The 21,509-nt window shown below is 42.2% G+C and overlaps 1 protein-coding gene across 3 annotated transcripts in view; it reads left to right on the top strand.

Moving 5' to 3' along the window:
- Positions 1–21,509, top strand: part of satb2 (SATB homeobox 2) — a 58,886-nt gene that overhangs the window by 18,621 nt on the left and 18,756 nt on the right. For all 3 annotated transcript variants that reach the window (XM_061792015.1, XM_061792014.1, XM_061792013.1), the window contains 8 exons: positions 500–685; positions 13,756–13,882; positions 14,868–14,991; positions 15,461–15,563; positions 17,068–17,118; positions 17,192–17,781; positions 19,625–19,837; positions 19,932–20,018. In XM_061792015.1, coding sequence (XP_061647999.1) covers positions 500–685; positions 13,756–13,882; positions 14,868–14,991; positions 15,461–15,563; positions 17,068–17,118; positions 17,192–17,781; positions 19,625–19,837; positions 19,932–20,018 — 1,481 coding nt within the window. The remainder of the gene's footprint in view (positions 1–499; positions 686–13,755; positions 13,883–14,867; positions 14,992–15,460; positions 15,564–17,067; positions 17,119–17,191; positions 17,782–19,624; positions 19,838–19,931; positions 20,019–21,509) is intronic.

Raw genomic sequence — 21,509 nt, 5'->3', positions numbered from 1 at the left:
GAGACCTTTATTTTCTACTTGACAGGGTTATGTTTGTTTTCTCAAATTGGCATATTGCACGCTGTCTAGCTGTCTGAGCTGTACCACATCAGTGAACTGCACAGTATAAGGTTTTAGGCTACATTCCAAAAATCAGAGTCCAAGTTAGATTTATCCACCCATATGCATTTTTCTTCGTCACAAATCCCCCCAAATTCCAGAATTTTGCCAGAAATAATTCACGCCATTTCAGAATTTGGTCCTGAAATCCAACAAACATTGGATATTTTGCAATGCAACCTCTGTTGTCTTTTATGCAACCTTGACGTCCACTTCCGGTTGACATTAGTCTTTCTCTTCCTCCTTACCAAATTTCTATTTCCATTGCACACTGCATTATACCATGTTGCATTAATGTAATACAGTAGCTATTCCAACTTTGCCTCTCGTTTGCATCTTATGTCATAATAACAGACAATAAAAGTCTTATATTTCTTTTTTTCCCCTATTCCTCTGCTAGGTCTGATGATTCCCGTCTTCTGTGTGGTGGAGCAGACGGATGGAGGGATCCAGGCCGACGGATGTGACGGAAGGGAGGAGCACGCGGAGTTCGTTCTGGTGCGCAAGGACATTCTCTTCTCCCAGCTGGTGGAGACGGCGCTGTTGGCCCTCGGCTACTCGCACAGCTCGGCCGCACAAGCCCACGGTCAGGCTCATCCACCTATTATATTACTTTCGATATATGAAGGGAATTGTGAGTGAAGTCTGGATGAGCAGCAGTTGGATGTGGTTGTCAAACAAAGATCTAGATACAGGAGTGTCAAACTAATTTTTGTCTCGGGCCACATTGTAGTTATGATTACCCTCAGAGCGCCGTTAGAACAGCGAAACCATATAAATGTTCAATCACCAAATCATAATATTACCATTACACAACAAATTGAGGGATAACTAGTTTTGAAATCAGTAGACAAGGATAATAGTTTGTTCAAGTATTGTTTCAGTTACTGTAGAAGAAGGGTTTGGTAACAGAAAAATGCAATAACTCAACATTATTTTGGAATTTGGGTACAGATTTTAGCAAACGTCACGGAAGTTGACGGGCATGATTTGCTTTCACGGGCCACATAAAAAGATGTGGCGGGCCGCATCTGGCCTCGGGCCTTGAGATCGACACCTATGATCTAGAAACCCCTTTTTTTTCCGACTGAAATCCACAATTGTTCTTGAAAGCGCTTCACTCTGCTTGCTTTGTCATTGCGCATTGTTGCCAATTAAGTGTTTTGGCTTAAACACATTTCATAGAAGCAGATGGGAGTCATTTTTGGGATGAAAAGATCAAAACCTGTACAGTAACAGTCAGTATGCACGACATCAGTACCTCCGTTTATCATTTCATAGTAAAATCTACAATATAGAGATGTATTTACATTTAGCTTTACCCCACCTACACACATTAAACACGTTTAAATTTATTAAAGCACACTTACAGTACAAACCCATGAAAAAACAATTGCTTAAAAATCTGCCATAGAGCGGGGTCACAAACGATGACCTCCAATATGCTGGGGAAACGCTGTATTACATTGAGCACAGGATAGCACTGTGGTCTTTAGAACGTACACAGCATTGCAACAGCGAGCAGACACTATTTTAATAGTGTTTACAGTTGACACTGTATTGTTCCAGTAAGTACACACACTGTACTGTAAGTGTTTACAGAAGACGCTACTGTCACAGCGAGCACACTCTGAACTGTTTCACTAAGACACTGTACTGTATTGTTACAGTGAGTATACAATATACAGTGTTATTGCTGTTACTGTGGACAGTGTACCATTAAATAGAGCTGATACATTCTGTGATTATGTTTACACCTGGCATTGTGCTGCTATGTTTAAGACAGTGTTCTTACAACATACTCTATTGATGTAGTGTGCTTACAGCAGATACTGTTTTCACAGAAAGCACACAAAAGCAGTGAGCATGCACGATATACTGTTACTCATATCGAATTACAGTTTAGACAGAGATACTGAACTGTTAGAATGTGTTTAAGGCAGACAGTGAACTGTTAGAGAGTTTATGCCAGACAAGAGAATTGTCAGCAGATACTGTACTGCTCGTGTGTTTCAGGCAGACATATCGATAGTTGCAGTTTGCAGTATTTATGTAGACAGCGCATCTGCGGCGGGGCGCAAATGTTGGTGGATTCCGATTTCCGTTCAAGCACAAGGCTCGTTGCACATTTGCCAATTTGGCAGACCGGTCTGCGCCAAGCTGGGCAGCGATGGTGTGTCCTTGGAGAGGCGGATTGACAATTTGTTGGCAGGAAGTCAGTCTAACCTGAGGCTTGCGCAGACCACATCTACCTGCCTATCTACAACAGGTCTAACGCCATTTTGGTGAATCTGACCGGGGCGAAGGCAGACAGGTACTGAGGTCTGCAGACATACAGAATTTAAGTCGCCAGTGGTTATCACAGGCTCATTCTGTATTTAACAAGGATACCAGCTCATGTTGTCTGTTGCCACACTGGCTAAGAGCGGTGATGCTCCACTCACGTGTTGCCGCAGCGTCCTCTTCCACAAAGAGATGTCATTGCACCACATTTAAAGGGAATGAGAGGAACCACTGTGATTGACGGCAAAAAAAGTCAAACATTCGCACAGTGGCGCAACCTCCCCAGTCTCAGATCCGCCAGGTTGCACTGGTCTACGAAATTACCAACACCTGTCTAACCCGCTCCTGGTACACAGTTGAGCTGCCTGCAGCACTGGATTTGTGCCGTTTATGAAAATAGTTCCCAAAGAATCAACAATAAAATGTCGGATGGGAATGTGTGTGTGTGTGCGCTTGTGTGTGTGTGTGTTTGTGTGTTAAGTATGCAGGAGAATGCATATGAAGAACAAAAGCAAAGCCGTGAACTGTTTCACATTTGGAAGTCACCTGCAAAAAGGATAGTGGCACTCACGCCTGTCTTTCTGAATGCACAACATGCACAACACTGCAATGAAGTAAAACAACAAGCGACACAGTTATTGTCAAGACATTTTTCATCTGTTAGAAATCTCGACCAAACTGTTTGCATGTGTCATCGGCTGCTGGTCCGGTTCAATTTAGCGGATGCGTAAATACACATGTGCACGCCGCTTCTAATGTGATCAAGTTTGTCGTTTTCTTCCTTACTCGGAAACATACTGGTTCAGATAAATCCTCTTTGAAGGCCTCAAGGCCAGCGCTCCTTATCGGTCCTGTAGCTCACCTGGTGAATACTTTAAAAGCTTTGTGAACACGAACACGCACTGGATTTAGCTTACTTGTTGCTAACCAGTTTTAGATTAAAGGTACTGCAATTTCTCAAGAATGATGCCCACCCCCCAAAAAAATTTCAAAAATCAATGGTGCACATTATGAATCGGTATAGGGGGAAATGAAACAAAATGTCCCTATTTTATAAATGTATGCCGCGATCTAGCGGTTATGAAAAAGTGGTACACATTCATTTCAATATGCCACTGCCACCTAGAGGTTATGAGGAAGGTGTACACTTTCATTCTAATATGCCAGCGCCACCTCGAAGCTATGAAAAAGGTGTAGCCTACACTTGCATTCCAATATGAGAGGGTTACGTATGACTGCATAATATGTACAGTTGTGCACATAAGTTTACATACCCTGGCAGAATTTGTGAAATATTGTTGTTGTTTTTTTAAAATCTGACTGATGACTGAACAAAATCATCATTAATTTCTTTATGGTTATGTTTTGTTTAATGATAATGCATTTCTGAAATGCTTGACAGTTTAATTTGAATCCCATTAAAATAAAACTAAATGTGTTCTGCCTGGGTAATCAAACACATGAGCACAACTGTGTGTTTTCCTCATTCCCTAAATAAAAGTAGGGCTGTGAATTTCAAAATAAGAGTCAGTAAATAAAAAGAAAGTACAACCCCAATTCCAATAAAGTTGGGACATTGTGTTAAACATAAATAAAAACAGAATACAATGATTTGCAAATCATTTTCAACCTATATTTAATTGACTACACGACAAAGACAAGATATGTAATGTTGAAACTGATAAACGTTATTGTTTTTAGCAAATAATCATTAACTTAGAATTTTATGGCTACAACACATCCCAAAAAAGCTGGGACAGGTGGCAAAAAAGACTGAGAAAGTTGAGGAATGCTCATCAAACACATGTTTGGAACATCCCACAGGTGAACAGGCTAATTGTGAACAGGTGGGTGCCACAATTGGGTATAAAAGGAGCTTCCCTGAATTGCCCAGTCACTCACAAGCAAAGATGGGGCGAGGTTCACCTCTTTGTGAACAAGTGCGTGAGAAAATAGTTTAAGGACAATGTTCCTCAAAGTACAATTGCAAGGAATTTAGGGATTTCATCATCAAGGTGCAGAGAATCTGGAGAAATCACTGCATGTAAGTGGCAAGGCCGAAAACCAACATTGAATGCCCGTGACCTTCGATCCCTCAGGCGGCACTGCATCAAAACCGACATCAATGTGTAAAGGATATCGCCACATGGGCTCAGGAACACTTCAGAAAACCAATGTCAGTAAATAGTGTTCGGCGCTACAGCCGCAAGTGCAAATTAAAACTCTACTATGCAAAGCAAAAGCCATTTATCAACAACACCGAGAAATGCCGCCAGCTTCTATGGGCCCGAGCTCATCTAAGATGGACTGATGAAAGTGGAAGAGTGTTCTGTGGTCCGGCGAGTCCACATTTCAAATTGTTTTTGGAAATTGTGGATGTCGTGTCCTCCGGGCCAAAGAGGAACAGAACCATCCGGACTGTTATGGACGCAAAGTTCAAAAGCCAGCATCTGTGATGGTATGCGGCTGTGTTAGTGCCAACGGCATGGGTAACTTACACATCTGTGAAGGCACCATTAATGCTGAAAGGTACATACAGGTTTTGGAGAAACATATGCTGCCATCCAAGCAACATCTTTTTCATGGACGCCCCTGCTTATTTCAGCAAGACAATGCCAAACCACATTCGGCAAGTGTTACAACAGCGTGGCTTTGTAGTAAAAGAGTCCGGGTACTAGACTGGCCCGCCTGCAGTCCAGACCTGTCTCCCATTGAAAATGTGTGTCGCATTATGAAGCATAAAATCCGACAACGGAGATCCCGGACTGTTGAACAGCTGAAGCTGTACATCAAGCAATAATGGAAAAGAATTCCAAATTCAATAAAACATAGGTTGAACATGATTTGCAAATCCTTGTAATCTGCTTTTATTTATGTTTAACACAACGTCCCAACTTCATTGGAATTGGGGTTGTATTACATGTTCAAATAAAGTGCTTAACTTCAGAATAATTATTTGAAAAAACTAACAAAATACAGATAATACTTCATGTTTTGATTATATGGGTAGAAGCAAAATCATGCACTGTAAAAATACATTATACATAGGTAGAAGGGTTTTCCAGAATTTTGAGGTCACATTTGGGGGCGCCTATTATACTTGGATGTGCATTATACACGAGAAATTACGGTACCTTAAGATCAGAACGATGTAGTAAAAACAGAAGCTTTTGTTTCCATGCATTTTTAAATGTGGTCGCCTGTAAAACATTTAATGTTCACGGTGAACTGTAGAAATTACTAACAACACTGTGTGGGGGAAAAAAAACAAAAACTTCATTTTTATTACAACAGTCCCATATAAACGTCACCTTGAAACCTTTTCTAAATCGCTTGTCCTCATTAGTGTCACGTTTTTAATTCCTCAAATTTCTCTTCCGATGGCAAACCACGCAGACAAGAACAAGTATAGGAGACTAAGTTTAAAAAATTCACAATGAAAATGTTCGAGCTAGCAGGCAATGAAAATAATTGATGATTCTGCTTGTTGCGAGCAGAGGTGGGTAGAGTAGCCAAAAACTGTTGTCAAGTAAGAGTACTATTACTTTAACATAATATGACTCAGGCAAAAGAAAAAAGTAGTCATAGTAGTAATTACTTGAGTAAGAGTAATTTGTGGAAAAAACTAACTCAAGGTCTGAGTAAATGCTGAGTAACTTCTGATTTTTTAAATCAGAGGATGAACCCTAAATATACAAAAACATAAAACATAAATGTGCAACTTCAGATATTGCCCAACAAAAATCTGATTCAGAATCAGAATCATCTTTATTTGCCAAGTATGTCCAAAAAACACACAAGGAATTTGTCTCCGGTAGTTGGAGCCGCTCTAGTACGACAACAGACAGTCAATTGACAGAGAACACTTTTGAGACATAAAGACATTGACAAAAAGAAAAAAACAGTCACTGAGCAAAAAAGGGTTTCTAGTTATCTGGTAATGCCGGTGCAATTATTATTATTATTTATTTATTGACAATTGTGCAAAAAGATGCAGAGTCCTCTAGCACTGAGAGCAGTTTGAATGACTAATATAGCAATAGTCCAGTGCAATGACCATTGTGCAAAGGGGGCAGAGACTTCAAGGAGTGTACGCAGTTTAAAGTGACAAGTAGGGCGATAATCTGGGACAATGTTGATTGTGCAAATGTTGCAGATACTCCTCAGTCAGTGTGCAAATGGGGAAGATGCTACTCTGGCATGAGTGGGCAGTATTGGTCAACAGCAGATATGCAAATAGTGCAGCGTGGCGAAACTACTACAGTGAGTGCACGAGTAGTATATAATTGGCCTGACAGAAATGGTTAATTAAACTAATTAAACTAAAACCTTAATAAATAAAATCTTGAAGCGAATTTAGCCACAAGAAATTGTCTTGAATCAATTTGACTCCAATCATGAAACAGCACAATAGGCTCACCAGGGAGCCATCACACAGGAAACTGCAATGTCTTTTCAAGTTGAGTTCTTGTGGGCTGAAATGTGGACATTTTTAGGCAGACACATGACAGCGCATGACATACGGTAGCTGTTCTTTTTTGTCATCTGTAATGTAAACATAACTTGAATGTGAGGCCATGGGTACAATTTGGACGCTGTTTTTTCCTGCGTTGTTTCTGCCATACTTCATGTAAATTAGTCGCTTTGAAAAATTTGCCTCTATGTGGTTCCGCGGAGACTTTGTGCATATCATGCGACTGCCTGGCTTTGATTGGTGAAATGGCGTCAAACGTAACTAGTGGTTACATTGCCTTGGTAAAAGAGAGTCATGTGACAGCGCCCAAGCCAGTCTCTCTGACGGACCAAAATAAATAGATCGTGCAAGCAGTAATAGATACAAATAAAAGTAGCGAGTGGAACGTAGCCTAATTTAACGGAGTAAAAGTAGCATTTCTTACGTACAAAAATTCTCATGTGAAAGTAAAACTACTCTGAAAAGTAAAATTTATTCCGGAAGTTACTTAAGTAAATGTAACAGAGTAAATGTAGCTTGTTACTAGTCACTTTTGGTTGCTAGGCAGAATCTATGGTGCTCTGCTGCATAAAAAGGCAGGAAAAGGACAGGGAGAGATGGTAGGGACAACAGTCAAAGTCAGAAGACACTGTAAATTACTTTAAAAGTAGAACTGCCATTATGATGATGAGACAAGTTTATTCATTGATATTGTTTTTGCAACCGAATCCTGACTTTTAAAGGCTCGAACTTGTTTGTTGTTGTTTTCAACAACATGCCACCTACTGGAAATGGTGGTGCATTGCCCCACTTGGCCCTCATGCTTGTGGGCGTCACACACCGCACAGAATGCAAAAACAATGTGAGTGCAGCGCTCGCCACTTACAGCCTGTGCATATCAACACACACACACACACATACACACACACACACGTCAACTTGATTTAACCTAGGCAGAGATGCCATCAAGAAGACACGCACCCATAGACCGTGAGTAGAAGAGTGTATAGTCATGCAGCGTCGCAGACAAAATAGACGCGCCTCCCTCCGGCTTCTCTCTAATGAATACTTTTTGTTTTTTAAAACAACCATTTATGTTAACTGAATAATTTCTGGCTTAAATTATACATTTTTCCCTCTGCGGTCCACGACCAAAATTACACAGAGTCCCGGCTATTTTCTGCCTGTTTGAATTGTGTCCTGCATTCTTGCGTCCCACTGGTGTATTTAAAGGTCCGGTCGAGGACCACGGCCATTCTTTAATTAGCCCAGGCTGGTAATTAAGTGGGAGATATTGTTTATTTCAATTATAAGGGGCCGAAGGCTTTTATAGCACGGATGGGCGCAGACGTGTACTTTAGGGCTTGACGTCGGTGAACAGTGAACAGTGGTCAGCATTGTTGCAGTGCCACGTCTGACGGGTCCGTGCGGCACCAACATGCCGGACATTCGACTTTGCGGGACATTCCTTTAGGAGTCGCACTGTTGACTCTTTTGGCTACTCATATTGTAACTAAGTGTATCAAACATTTGTGAACTCACTGAGTTACATGTGGCGTATTTGAAACCATACATTCTGAAGCACACACTCCTAAACAATTCCGACATTGTCGTGTTGGAGTGTGTTTGAAACACTGTACAATGCTGCTATAGCGATCAGACATCACACTATCATTGCGTTGTGTTTAAGATTGAAGCAAGTGAGTGCGCACAGTGAGTGGGCACACAATGTAGTTGTACAGTCAAAACAGTCACTGTGCAGATAAGTGAGCACACATGCTGGAACTTTAGTGTGTTGAAGAAACAATGCGTTGTTACAGTGAGAAGACACACTGTCGCTACAGTGGACTGCACGATTTAAGTAAGCTGACGCGGCGTCACACATTGTTACAGTGTGCTTATCACACACTGTTTTGTTAAAGTAAACATACACTGCAGTGGACACTGTGCGGTGATACGGTGATGCAGAACTGATACAGTGTGCTTATACTAGACACTGTAAAGTTACAGTGAGTATACTGTACTCTTAGTGTGCTTAAGAGATAGCCTACTGTATATTTACGGTGAGTAGAGGTATTGTATTGTTTAAATGACAAGACACACTGGTGATACGGTGAAAACTGCACAGCTTAAATTAACTGATACAGTACTTGCGCTTTTACAAGTCACTATTGTAACAGCCATTGTGGCTACTACTTCCTTATTTATTACCCAGATACACTTTCTTGTGTAACTAGTTATTATTCATTAACATTTTAACCAAGTTAATCAAACATTTGTGGACTTACTGAGTTACGTGCATCAAAAAGTCATGAATTTTAAAGTTTCCAGCCGAACTGTAAAGGCCCTTAACTAATGATTTGGGACACTGGCACACTAAGATCGGGAGTGTGCACGTGGGCAGCCATACTGGCGCACAGATGGCACTTGGAATGTTTAATGCAGAAAACAAGAATTTCAGCTTTCAAATGTGGACAACAAGCAGACAGTCTCCTTGCTGACCAGAAATGATAAATCAATTATTAACGTACTTGCCATCATCACACTGGCAGTGTGCAAGTGTATGTGTGTGTGTGTAGGTGTGCGTGCATGTGTGTGTGTGTGAGAGTGTGTGTATGTGTGAGGGTGTGTGTATGTGTGTGTGTGTGTGTGTGTGTGTACGGTTGCATGCCAGAAGCTGCATGGACACGTCCTCAGTGAGTTTTTGTGTTTGTCTGCTTATTCACGCATTTGATTCCGACGGCCGATTATCAGGCATGCTGAGTGCAGACGACAACAACCGCACAAAGTGAAACTGACAGATTGAGTCAGAGATGATCTCAAATGTATTTGTTTTGTTTCAAAATCGGCATTTATATCCAGAGTGCTTTACGCAGACATGTCATAACACATAAACATATATTACATTTTGCCTTATTGGTTTAGTTGGCCAAATGTGTTGTTTCCCAAACGAGGATCCAATGCCTTATTTTGGCTTTAAATCACTGTTTACATTGTCTTTTGCAGAAATATGCCATGTCTGACAAGGGATACAGTACATAAATATTATTGTGGTTCAATAAAAAACATATACAGTGGGTACGGAACGTATTCAGACCACCTTAAATTTTTCACTCTTTGTTACGTTGCAGCCATTTACTAAAATCATTTAAGTAAATTTTTTCCTCATTAAAGTACACAGAGCACCCCATATTGACAGAAAAAAAATGAAATGTTGAAATTTTTGCAGATTTATTAAAAAAGAAAAACTGAAATATCACACACCCATAAGTATTCAGACCCTTTCCTCAGTATTTAGTAGAAGCACCCTTTTGAGCTAATACAGCCAGTCTTTTTGCGAATGATCCGCTCCAGTTCTGTCAGGTTGGATGGTGAACCTTGATGGACAGCCATTTTCAGGTCAATCCAGAGATGCTCAATTGGGTTTAAGTCAGGGCTCTGGCTGAGCCATTCAAGAACAATCACGGAGTTGTTCTGAAGCCACTCCTTTGTTATTTTAGCTGTGTTCTTCGGGTCATTGTCTTGTTGGAAGGTGAACCTTCGGCCCAGTCTGAGGTCCTGAGCACTCTGGAGAAGGTTTTCGTCCAGGATATCCCTGTACTTGGCCGCATTCATCTTTTCTTCGATTGCAACCAGTCTCTCTGTCCCTGCAGCTAAAAAGCACCTCTACAGCATGATGCTGCCACCACTACTGGACAGTTGATGAACAGTGCCTGGTTTTCTCCACACATACCGCTTAGAATTAAAAGGCCAACAATTTCTATCTTGGTCTCATCAGACCAGAGAATCTTATTTCTCACCATCTTGGAGTACTTTGGGTGTTTTTTCTTTTTAGCAAACTAGTGCGGGCTTACATGTGTCTTGCCCTGACACTCTGCCATAAAGCCCCGACTGGTGGAGGGCTGGAGTGATGGTTGACTTTCTAGAACTTTCTCGCATCTCTGGAGCTCAGCCACAGTGATCTTTGGGTTCTTCTTTACCTCTCTCACCAAGGCTCTTCTCCCGCAATTGCTCAGTTTGGCCGAATGGCCAGCTCGAGGAAGGGTTCTGGTCGTCTTAAACGTCTTCCTTTTAAGGATTATGTAGGCCACTGTGCTCTTGGGAACCTTAAGTGCAGCAGAATTTTTTTTGTAACCTAGGCCAGATCTGTGCCTTGCCACTGTGATCTCTTCAGGCAGTTCCTTTGACCTCATGATTCTCATTTGCTCTGACATGCACTGTGAGCTGTAAGATCTTACATAGACAGGTATGTGGCTTTCCTAATCAAGTCAGTATAATCAAACACAGCTGGACTCCAATGGAGGTGTAGAACCATCTCAAGGATGATCAGAAGAAATGAACAGCATCTGAGTTAAATATACGAGTGTCACAGCAAAGGCTCTGAATACTTATGGCTGTGTCATATTTCAGTTTTTCTTTTTTTGATAAATCTGCAACTATTTCCACAATACCATTTTTTTCTGTCAATACGGGGTGCTGTGTGTACATTATCCATCCATCCATTTTCTGAGCCGCTTTTCCTCACTAGGGTCGCCGGCGTGCTGGAGCCTATCCCAGCTATCATCGGGCAGGATGCGGGGTACACCCTGAACTGGTTGCCAGCCAATCGCAGGGCACATACAAACAAACAACCATTCGCACTCAAAGTCACACCTATGGGGAAATTAGCGTCTCCAATTAATGCATGTTTTTGGGATGTGGGAGGAAACCGGAGTGCCCGGAGAAAACCCACGCAGGCACGGGGAGAACATGCAAACTCCACGCAGGCGAGGCCGGGGATTGAACCCCGGTCCTCAGAACTGTGAGGCAGACGCTCTAACCAGTCGACCACTGTGCCGCCGTGTGTACATTAATGAGGGGAAAAAAATGAACTTGAATGATTTGAGCAAATGGCTGCAAAATAACAAAGAGTGAAAAATTTAAGGAGGTCTGAATACTTTCCGTACCCACTGTATATATACTCTCTCTATACATATAAACATTTGGAGTTATATGTTTTTCATTGAACTCTATCAAAATTAAAATAGTTCATTTTCATAACTATTTATAAAGTTGCTGGTCAGTGAAAAACAAAATGACACGACTTTTGTTCTTTTTCACAAAGGAAATGGAATGAAAAAAATGCACAAAATTTGCAGATAACAGCACACGTTTTCATTTATCAGCAACAGTTATTCAAATAGCTCAAAGAGAAGCAGTCAAATAAAACGCATGTCCAAAAGTGATTCTTTTTCCTTGGGAAAAAATTTCGAAAGCACATTTTTGCGATTTTTATTTTGGGGGCGGGGGGGGGGGGGGAGCGGGGGTTATGTACATGACTTTCTTTGAACGGCTAAAATAATCAGAACTTCAATACAGGAAATAAAAGGGCATAAATAAAAATTTATTTTGTCTTGATAATCTACAATTTTCCTCTCCATAATTAAGTGTTCCAAACGGATGTTGTCTTGGTGGTCCCGTTGAGGGGCACCGTAAGGGAACGGGGGGACAGCGTGACTGACATGGGTTTCAGAAAACAGTATATTCAATTTTTTCACAGCGTTCCAAATTCCTGCCAGCACCCCTGGAGCCATGTCCATCCATTCCTCTTCTATACCGCTTATCCTAGCTAGGGTCGATGGAGTGTATGTCATTAGATTGGAGTGTATGTCATTAGATTGTGCAGCTGTAATGTTGTGACCATAAACACCGTGAAAGGACCAGTGAGGGATTAACGGGCATTGACAAATCCGAAGCAAGGGCAATTAGAGGGGCATGCAAAAGGGGTCCGGGAAGAGAAAGAGATTTCTCTCAGACTGGTCTGGATCTCATTTAGAGGACAGTAATGTGATTAGCTTTGTTTAGTTTTTACAGCTCCAGCCAACCTATGTGTGTGTGTGTGTGTGCGCGCGTGCATGTGCATGTGTCTATACATGCCTTTGTATGTACTTGCTCATGTACGCGCATGATTTTTATAATCCTAATTCACATGTTGTTTGAATCAAGAGGTCCGTATTGACATCATGTCACAACACCAGAGACACAAGAAACAACTCATTCATTCAAAAGTCAAACCTGACCGCAGTCTAAATGATGAAGATGCATCCATAAAAATTAAGTTAATGTTGGATTGTCTTCATATTTTGTGTTCAACGACCAAAGGACAATTACGTGGTTGACAAAAACGTCACTGGTAAAATTATTAAAGTATGTTTTGCCACGAGATTTTCCACCTTTGGCAGTAGTAGCGGAGATGGAGCCACGCCTTTATGTAAGGAAATGCTGAAAAGGTGGGACGGGGTCTCACTTCATAGACACTGTGTGATACCGCTCAGCTTGTGAGAACTTTGTTGCTAGCCAAATCAGCAGCACCAACTCATGCATGTTCACAGTCTCTTGCCTGTTGTAAACGAGGTTCCTGTGGATATTACATATGTGGTCGCACAACAATGTTGTGAGCCTCTAGTCTTGCAGTTCTAGCCGTTTCTCTACAGTTCTCCACGATAGCTTTTTAAAATTTTGTATGAAAGTCCACTTTCACTTAAAATCCATCCATCTATTTTCTACACCGCTTAACCTCACTCGGGTATGCTAGAGCCTATTCCAGCTAACTGCGTCCGGGAGGCAGGGTACACAGTGAACTGGTCGCCAGCCAATCTCAGGGCACATATAGACAAACAACAATTTGCACTCACAGTCGTACCTATGGACATTTTAGAATGGTCAATTAGCCGACCGAGCGTGTTTTTGGGATGTAGGAAGAAACCAGAGTACACGGAGAGAACAAGCAAACTCCACACAGGCGAGGCCGGATTTGATTAGACATCTTGTGTAATTCAAAGTCTCGGGCCACTATTTGTGGAAATACAATATTTGCATTTTTATAGCAGCTTGTTGGTTCACGTTACGATCCAAATCTAAACGCACCTTGCCTCGTTCAGGTGTCATCAAGGTGGGGAGGTGGAACCCTCTGCCGATCCACTTCCTGACGGACGCTCCCGAGGCGACGGTGGCCGACATGCTCCTGGAGGTTTACCACATGGTCACTCTCCGTATTCAACTACAAAGGTCAGACATATATATATATATATATTTTTTTTGATATGAAGATTTTATTTTTTATAGTCACAATCCGGCTCTGAAGCCCATGGAGTGATGTCACTGCAGCTGATTGCACATAAAGAATTGATTACCAAAAATCAAGTGAAGCCTACAAGAATTTATCTGTCATCAGACTCCCAGGAAGAGTGGAGCCAAGGCCCTGATGGACAGATAAAACCAGATAAAGTACAGATGAGAGGCGTTTTTGTTGGTATTGTCTTGGCACATACCAGCCAGGATTTGTTGACATGTTGATGCGCGTCTCCGTAATGTTGGCAGAGCTGTGCGCATGGTCCTAGGTTCATTTATTTGCGGTTAAAAGAAGGCAGCAAAGGCACTGGAGAGGAGGGGTTTGAGGCTGAGGTGAATATCTCAATTAACTGTACAGGTAATATTTTAACTGTGTAAAAAAAAAAAAAAAAAAAAATAAGTTAAACACTGTTAATATAAAATACTTAGTGTTAACTTTAATGATGAATGGCCTAATGCAAATGGGTCATGTCATAGACGCCAGTTATCCTTGAATAGCTGTCAGCAAAATATTGGCTAAAAGACAAAGAAAAAGTAAAATGCACAGACAGCAGCTCTTTTTAAACTTTCTGTAAAAGCAGGAAAGTTTCCGCCTTTTCTCTGTGTGTCCCTGCTCAGTATAACCAGCTCTGCTGCAGAAGGGGGGGGGGGGAAATCTTCTGCCTTGGAAATCAGTATCGGCATGTGAACCGAGGCGGGACACTACTTGTGTTTAGGCCTATTGCGCAACACTGGGACAGGGGTGTGAGGTTGAACACTTTTGTGTTGAAAGCAGCAGTCGCTGACTGACAAAGTATTTGATCTGTCACAACAGATTGAATGTGCACACAGTTACCGGTCCACATGCATATATCTGTACTTCGTCTTTAGTACAGAGTGTGAGTACTTTTCCCACCTTTGACTGTCATTTTTGTTGTTGTAGTTTTTCCAAGCTTGAGGACCTTCCCTGTGAACAATGGAACCACGCGACCGTGCGGAACGCTCTCAAGGAGCTCCTCAAGGAAATGAATCAAAGCACTCTGGCCAAAGAGTGTCCTCTGTCGCAGGTTAGAAAAACAACAACAAAAGATAACTACGTCAGTGGTGACAAGTTGTCTGTCTTAACGCCACACACAATTAGAAAGCTAGAAAATGAAAATGATTAATAACTATTGCTACATTTTAATCAAACTCTGGTGTGTTTTAACTCCCCAGCTGCATGTTTAGCGCTCTCACCGCATCATAATGGCTGCTGCGGGAGATTTATGGGCTTAAATGGAGCTCTGGTGGGGGCGTTGATGGCAGCAAGCGGATCAATTGCAAGCATATGTGTGTGTGTGTGTGTGGCTGGAGATTCTCTCGAGGCGCTCAACTGGCTCAAGTTTCCGCGGGTGTCTTCCAGTCGTGATTACTGACTGTCTGTTTCAATTGTGTTTGTGTGTGTGTCACATGGCTTTTTTTTTTTTGCGTGACTCTACACATTTGGTATCGCGCCGGTTATTAATTATCTTTGTCCGTGTCTTTTCTGTCTCTCAGAGTATGATCTCGTCCATCGTGAACAGCTCCTACTATGCCAACGTCTCCACCGCCAAATGCCAAGAGTTTGGTCGCTGGTACAAGAAGTACAAGAAAATCAAAGGTACACTCAACAGTCCCAATGTGGCATTGACTGACAATAAATAAAGTTTGCAACTCGAACACAATTAGTTTGACCTACAATTTGGTCAATTCAACTTTATTTTTTGGGGATTAGAAATAATGTAAGGAATCCATTCCAGGCTTTATAAAACTGTACAGGTCATGCTGAAAGTGCCTGTTTGTTATACTTGATGGCCATTTAAGCGCAAAAAGAAGTACGCGTGTTTACACAGTACTACATCCACACAGGTTTGGATCTCAATACCGCCCCAGCCCACAAAACAAAACAAGTATAAATTTAAAATAATGCAACTATTAATAATGGTTCATAAAGAGATTCAAATTCAAGGTGTAAACACTTTATGAAGCCTTAAGAAAACAGATATGAACGATTACTATTTGGCAAGGTAAAGTTAAATCTGACAAGCTGAGCCCATATACAACTGAAATAAGGGAGCCCTATTGTAAAGTAGGAAATACAATATAATAATAAATAATAAACATCCACCCATCCATTTTCTGTACCGCTTCTCCTCACGCGGGTTGCGGGCTGCTGGAGCCTATCCCGGCTATCTCCGGGCGAGAGGCGGGGTACACCCTGAACTGGTCGCCAGCCAATCGCAGGGCACATAGAAACAAACAACCATTTGCACTCACATTCACACCTAAGGGCAAGTTAGAGTCTTCAATCAACCTATCACGCATGTTTTTGGTATGTGTGAGGAAACCGCGGTACCCGGAGAAAACCCACGCACGCACGGGGAGAACATGCAAACTCCACACAGGCGAGGCCGGGATTTGAAACCCGGTTCTCAGAACTGTGAGGCAGATGTCCTAACCAGCCGACCACCATGCCGCCCAATAATAAACATAATATAATTATTATATCCTTTATATTATATATAATAATAAATACAAATATAATTCAGCCAAGCAGTACAGCCAAATGTTGGCTCACTAATCAAGTGGTACCCAAAGTAATTTTATCGACTATGCAGTGATAAATATCTTTAGCTTTTTCTATGGCTTTTCCTGGCTGAACATAAGGTTCTGATGTGGGATAGAGCTTCAACACAACATGTGAATTTACTGGACAGAGGTTTGAACGTGTCAAACGGTGTGTAAAGGCATAATTCGGTCACAGCAATTTGGTGAGTTCTGCCTGAACGCGAAGAAAAATAAATGGCGGCTCAACTGTTATGTTTTTGATGCGCCAGAGTGTGAACGGGACTTGAGATTGCCACCCTTAAGGAGAATCATTAATACTTAACAATAAAACATACTGCATACTTGAAAGTCACAGAAAATGCAAAAACATACAAACATATACAGCATTAGAGAGAGCAGAGTTTGGGATATTTTCCATTAGATTGGAGGTCTAGTTTTGAATGGTGCTACTACTGCAGATTGGTTTACTTTAACATTTACATCATTTATTTATTTATATCATACATGTATTAAACAAACCCTTCTTTTGCTTCTTGTTTGTTGTCTTCTTTGAACAGTGGATTATTTGGAGAAGATGTGGTCAGGGCGAGATTCTGCTGACATCAAAAGTAAGCAATCTTTTCTTTATGACAACAAAGGAAATGTTTGGGTAAACAACTGACAGTCCGGTCTCCTCTTCAGTCGAGCGAGATAACATGGCGGACTTCTGCATGCTGGGCCAGAGACCCCCTCCTCACTTGGCCGGCCTGGCGCAGCTCGGTCACCTGGGCGGCGGCCCCCTCCTGAAGGTGGGATCTGGAGATCCACAGGCACCGTCGCAGCCTCCCCAGCAACCTCCTCTACCCCAGCAACAGCCCTCGCCGCATGGCCCCCTCCACCACAGCCCCCCTCTCCACACGGGCCAGGTGCCTGCGCCGCCGCCGCCCCACCCGCCCGGGGCCCTCCAGCCCCTACTGGGCCCAGGTGGGCTGCTCTCGCCTCAACTCTCTCCGCAGCTGGTGCGCCAGCAGCTCGCCATGGCCCACCTCATCAACCAGCAGATAGCCGTCAGCCGGCTGCTGGCCCACCAGCACCCGCAGGCCATCAACCAGCAGTTCCTCAACCACCCGCCCATCCCGCGGGGCTCCTCCAAAATCGGCGGTGACCACCTAGGAAGCAACTCCTCAGCCTCAGAGGTCTCCTCTGAAATCTACCAGCAGGTCCGAGATGAGCTGAAAAGAGCCAGCGTCTCTCAGGCCGTGTTTGCCCGGGTGGCCTTCAACCGCACACAGGTAAGCAAACAGGAAGCGGGAGACCAAGTCAGCAGAATTTGGGAAAGTGAAGTATTTTCTCATTAATTGGAGACTCTAAATTGCCCGTAGGCATGACTGTGAGTGCGAATGGTTGTTTGTTTCTATGTGCCCTGCGATTGGCTGGCAACCAGTTCAGGGTGTACCCCGCCTCCTGCCCGATGACAGCTGGGATAGGCTCCAGCACGCCTGCGACCCTAGTGAGGAGAAGCGGCTCAGAAAATGGATGGATGGAAGTATTTTCTTATTGATTCCGATGAGACCAAAGATCACAGTCACACCCGTGCTGCGGGTGAGAAGGGATAAATGGCGTACTTGATCGGGATCCACTCCAGTGATAGACGCTTAATTCTTCACGCTGGTTTGGGCTCATTTGCGGACACCCACCTTGGAAGTATTTTCAGCAGGATTAACGGAAGCATGGCGGGGTAGCTTGCCGGGTCATTAGGCCTCCCCCCACCGCCCCCACACCCGATGCACCTGATGCATATGAGACTGCGCTAAACAGTTTACAGCACGCCCCACTAGAGCAATGTAATGATAGCTTGTAGGCCTTACTAAAGAAAAGGTGTGAACGGTGCTTTCAAGGTACAAACAATTTGTTGAAACTATGAAGACTATAATCTCACCCCACAGAAGACAGAAAATGTATCTGCCAAACGTCAATTAGTCACGATTTAGACGACCTCGTTTAAGGGGCGGTACGGTGTTCGACTGGTTAGAGCGTCAGCCTCACAGTTCTGAGGTTCAATCCCTGGCCCCGCCTGTGTGGAGTTTGCATGTTCTCCCCGTGCCTGCGTGGGTTTTCTCCGGGCACTCCGGTTTCCTCCCATGCATGGTAGGTTAATTGAAAACTCTAAATTGCCCGTAGGTGTGAATGTGAGTGTGAATGATTGTTTGTTTGTATGTGTCCTGTGATTGGCTGGCAACAGTTCCGTGTGTACCCCGCCTCCTGCCCGATGATAGCTGGGATAGGCTCCAGCATGCCCGCGACCCTAGTGAGGACAAGCGGCTCAGAAAATGGATGGATGGTTTAAGGGGCACGATTCAGATTATTTTTTCCTGTGAGCTGATCTCTGGCGAATCACAGGCTACATAGAGCAGTGGTAGGAAGTTATGTCGTTATAATAAAAATATTTCATTATAGGACTTAAGTAGATTTTTCAGGTATCTGTACTTGAGTATTTTTCGGATGACTTTTTACTTTTACTCCCTATATTTGAATTTTTTTTACTTTCTACTCCTTACTTTGTCAAAATAGGCTCAGGAATTGTTTTCGACCTATGCCTATGCCATGACGTAAAATGTAGGTAACGTCAATCGCGGTTAAGATCTTGAATGATTCAGATCTCGGGGTCTTATAAATTGGAAAAAAGAAAAAGGGACATCAGTGACATGGAGGAACATAAACTAGGGAACATGCGTTTGGTAGCATAAAAATTGAGCCAACGCTACCAAGCATAAAATAAGTTAATAAAAGGCAAACTATACTGAGGGAAGACAGTCTTTCTTCTTGTGCCAAGTTATCCAAAATGGGTATTGTACAATATATAATTAACAGTAAAAATGCATTTTACTTTTCCATTTTTGTACATAGAATCTGTTTCTGTACTTTTTTACTTTGAATTAAGTACAGGTTTCAAATTAGTACTTCTACTTTCACCAGTCTTTTTTTACACAAGCATGTGTCCTACTTGCTGTAGTGTAAATACAGAGTGTGAATAATTCTCCCACCTCTGACATGTAGAGACCATTCACACTACGGCACCGAAGCCGGTCGAGTTTACTGCTACACCACAATAACAAATCGCTCTTGTCAACTCAGGGTCTGTTGTCGGAGATCCTGAGGAAGGAGGAGGACCCTCGCACGGCCTCGCAGTCGCTGCTGGTCAACCTGAAGGCCATGCAGAACTTCCTTAACCTGCCAGAGGGCGAGCGGGACCGCATCTACCAGGAGGAGCGGGAGCGCACCATGAACCCCACGGTGGGGCTTCCTGCTTCCAACTCGTCCAACCCTGGCGCTCCACGCCTCTCACAGGTAGAACACACCTGGATTCATAGCTTGAATCAGGATTGTACGGCGTTGTACACACTCCATTTTTACATGCCGTGTGTCCTATGTGTGCGCTTAGAAAGTGTGGGAGAGGAGCTTGGATGAGCAGATAACACCTGACACCTGGGCCTCCATTTGGAAGAACAAGAATAAGATAGCCAACTCGGTGAGTTCTCCGCAATCTTGCATATTGTATAAATAATGTGACTAATGTCTTACTTTTTTCTAAACAAAGTCTATGTATAATAGAACAACAACTTCAAAGCGATCATAGGAGCGTATTGTAAACATAAAGGATGTAAAAGAGCATTTTTAGCGATAAGGCCTTTTAACGGCGATGCCGTGTGGGCTATTATTTATTATGTCTACGTCAAATTATCTCAGTATCTGGAATGTAAGCTAGCCTTGTCTGTGCACGCCTTTGTGGACGACTTCAAAACAACGCAAGCGATTTGAGAGCTTGATGCACACTGAAGCAAGCGAACAGCAACAACATAACAGAAGCGGAAAGGCTAAATGAGCTTGATATGTAAACTGGTGACGTGGAGATGTTCAACCTATAAATAAGATTGAGGTTTTAGAGAACAATGCACAGTTGGAGAGAATCACAATTTATCCCATTGAACACTGATTGTTTATGATACTGTTTATGTACCGTAAAAGTTGTTTGTGTTTCTCATAAAAAGAGAAAACGCATGTTTGAATGTTCGCTTTATTATTGGACCACAACAAATCAAAATACTATAACAACTTCAACTCTATGGGCCTGGACAATCACAATATATCAACCAGGCATCTTCCAATTGTTATTGATACCGTATATGGGCCATTCCATCAAATTGGTGAAATTTGTAACGCTCTCAAAATAAACATTAATTAATTAATTAATTAATTAAATGTATTTTGAGGCATGAAATACAGCCACCTGGCATTTATGCTAATAACGTGTTTACACTTAGCACATTACAGTGATTCAACAAAAACTGTATTTCAAAAATAAACAAAGAATTTCTTTTTTAAAAATAGGTTACAGGCCCAGGTTTTACTTTTGGCCTCTAAATTATGATGCGCCCTGTGGACCATGTGACTTATGTAATACTCAAATTTTTTTGAGATGGTGAAAATAGAAAATAAACTTAGTATAGCTGGCATAAGGAGTAACACAAGTATGTATAAAATTTTACTTTTCTAAAGGATTTACATGATTATGATATTGTCTACAGGGACAGGCAACAAATGCTATTTTTTTCAAAGTAGTTTCAATTAATCACAAATATACAATCATATCAATGTACAGGACACTGATGAATAAAAATATGTATTTTACAGTTAATTTTATCCTGCATTTATATATTTTATTTCCTGGGGACGCAAATGGTGCATATGTATTCGGGATATAATGTTGCTCACCCAAACAAGCAAATGAATGAATCTGAGAACGTGTCATCAATTTGTAAAACTGAAGCAAGAGGTACCATTTTTTGCCCGTTGTCATTGCAACTACATTTGAACATTACCTGAATAAAACTGTGACCTATGTTGCGTGCACAAACAACTACAAATCATGCTTCAAGTGGGATACAGCAGTTGTTTCTATGCTAGCTTGTATTAGCAATTCAAATTTCCTTTAACCTGAACTCACTGTGTTACCGTTACT

The sequence above is a fragment of the Phyllopteryx taeniolatus genome, chromosome 12, assembly GCF_024500385.1.
Source record: "Phyllopteryx taeniolatus isolate TA_2022b chromosome 12, UOR_Ptae_1.2, whole genome shotgun sequence".
In the NCBI taxonomy this organism is placed as follows: domain Eukaryota; kingdom Metazoa; phylum Chordata; class Actinopteri; order Syngnathiformes; family Syngnathidae; genus Phyllopteryx; species Phyllopteryx taeniolatus.
This window is presented reverse-complemented; position numbering and strand designations above follow the sequence as displayed.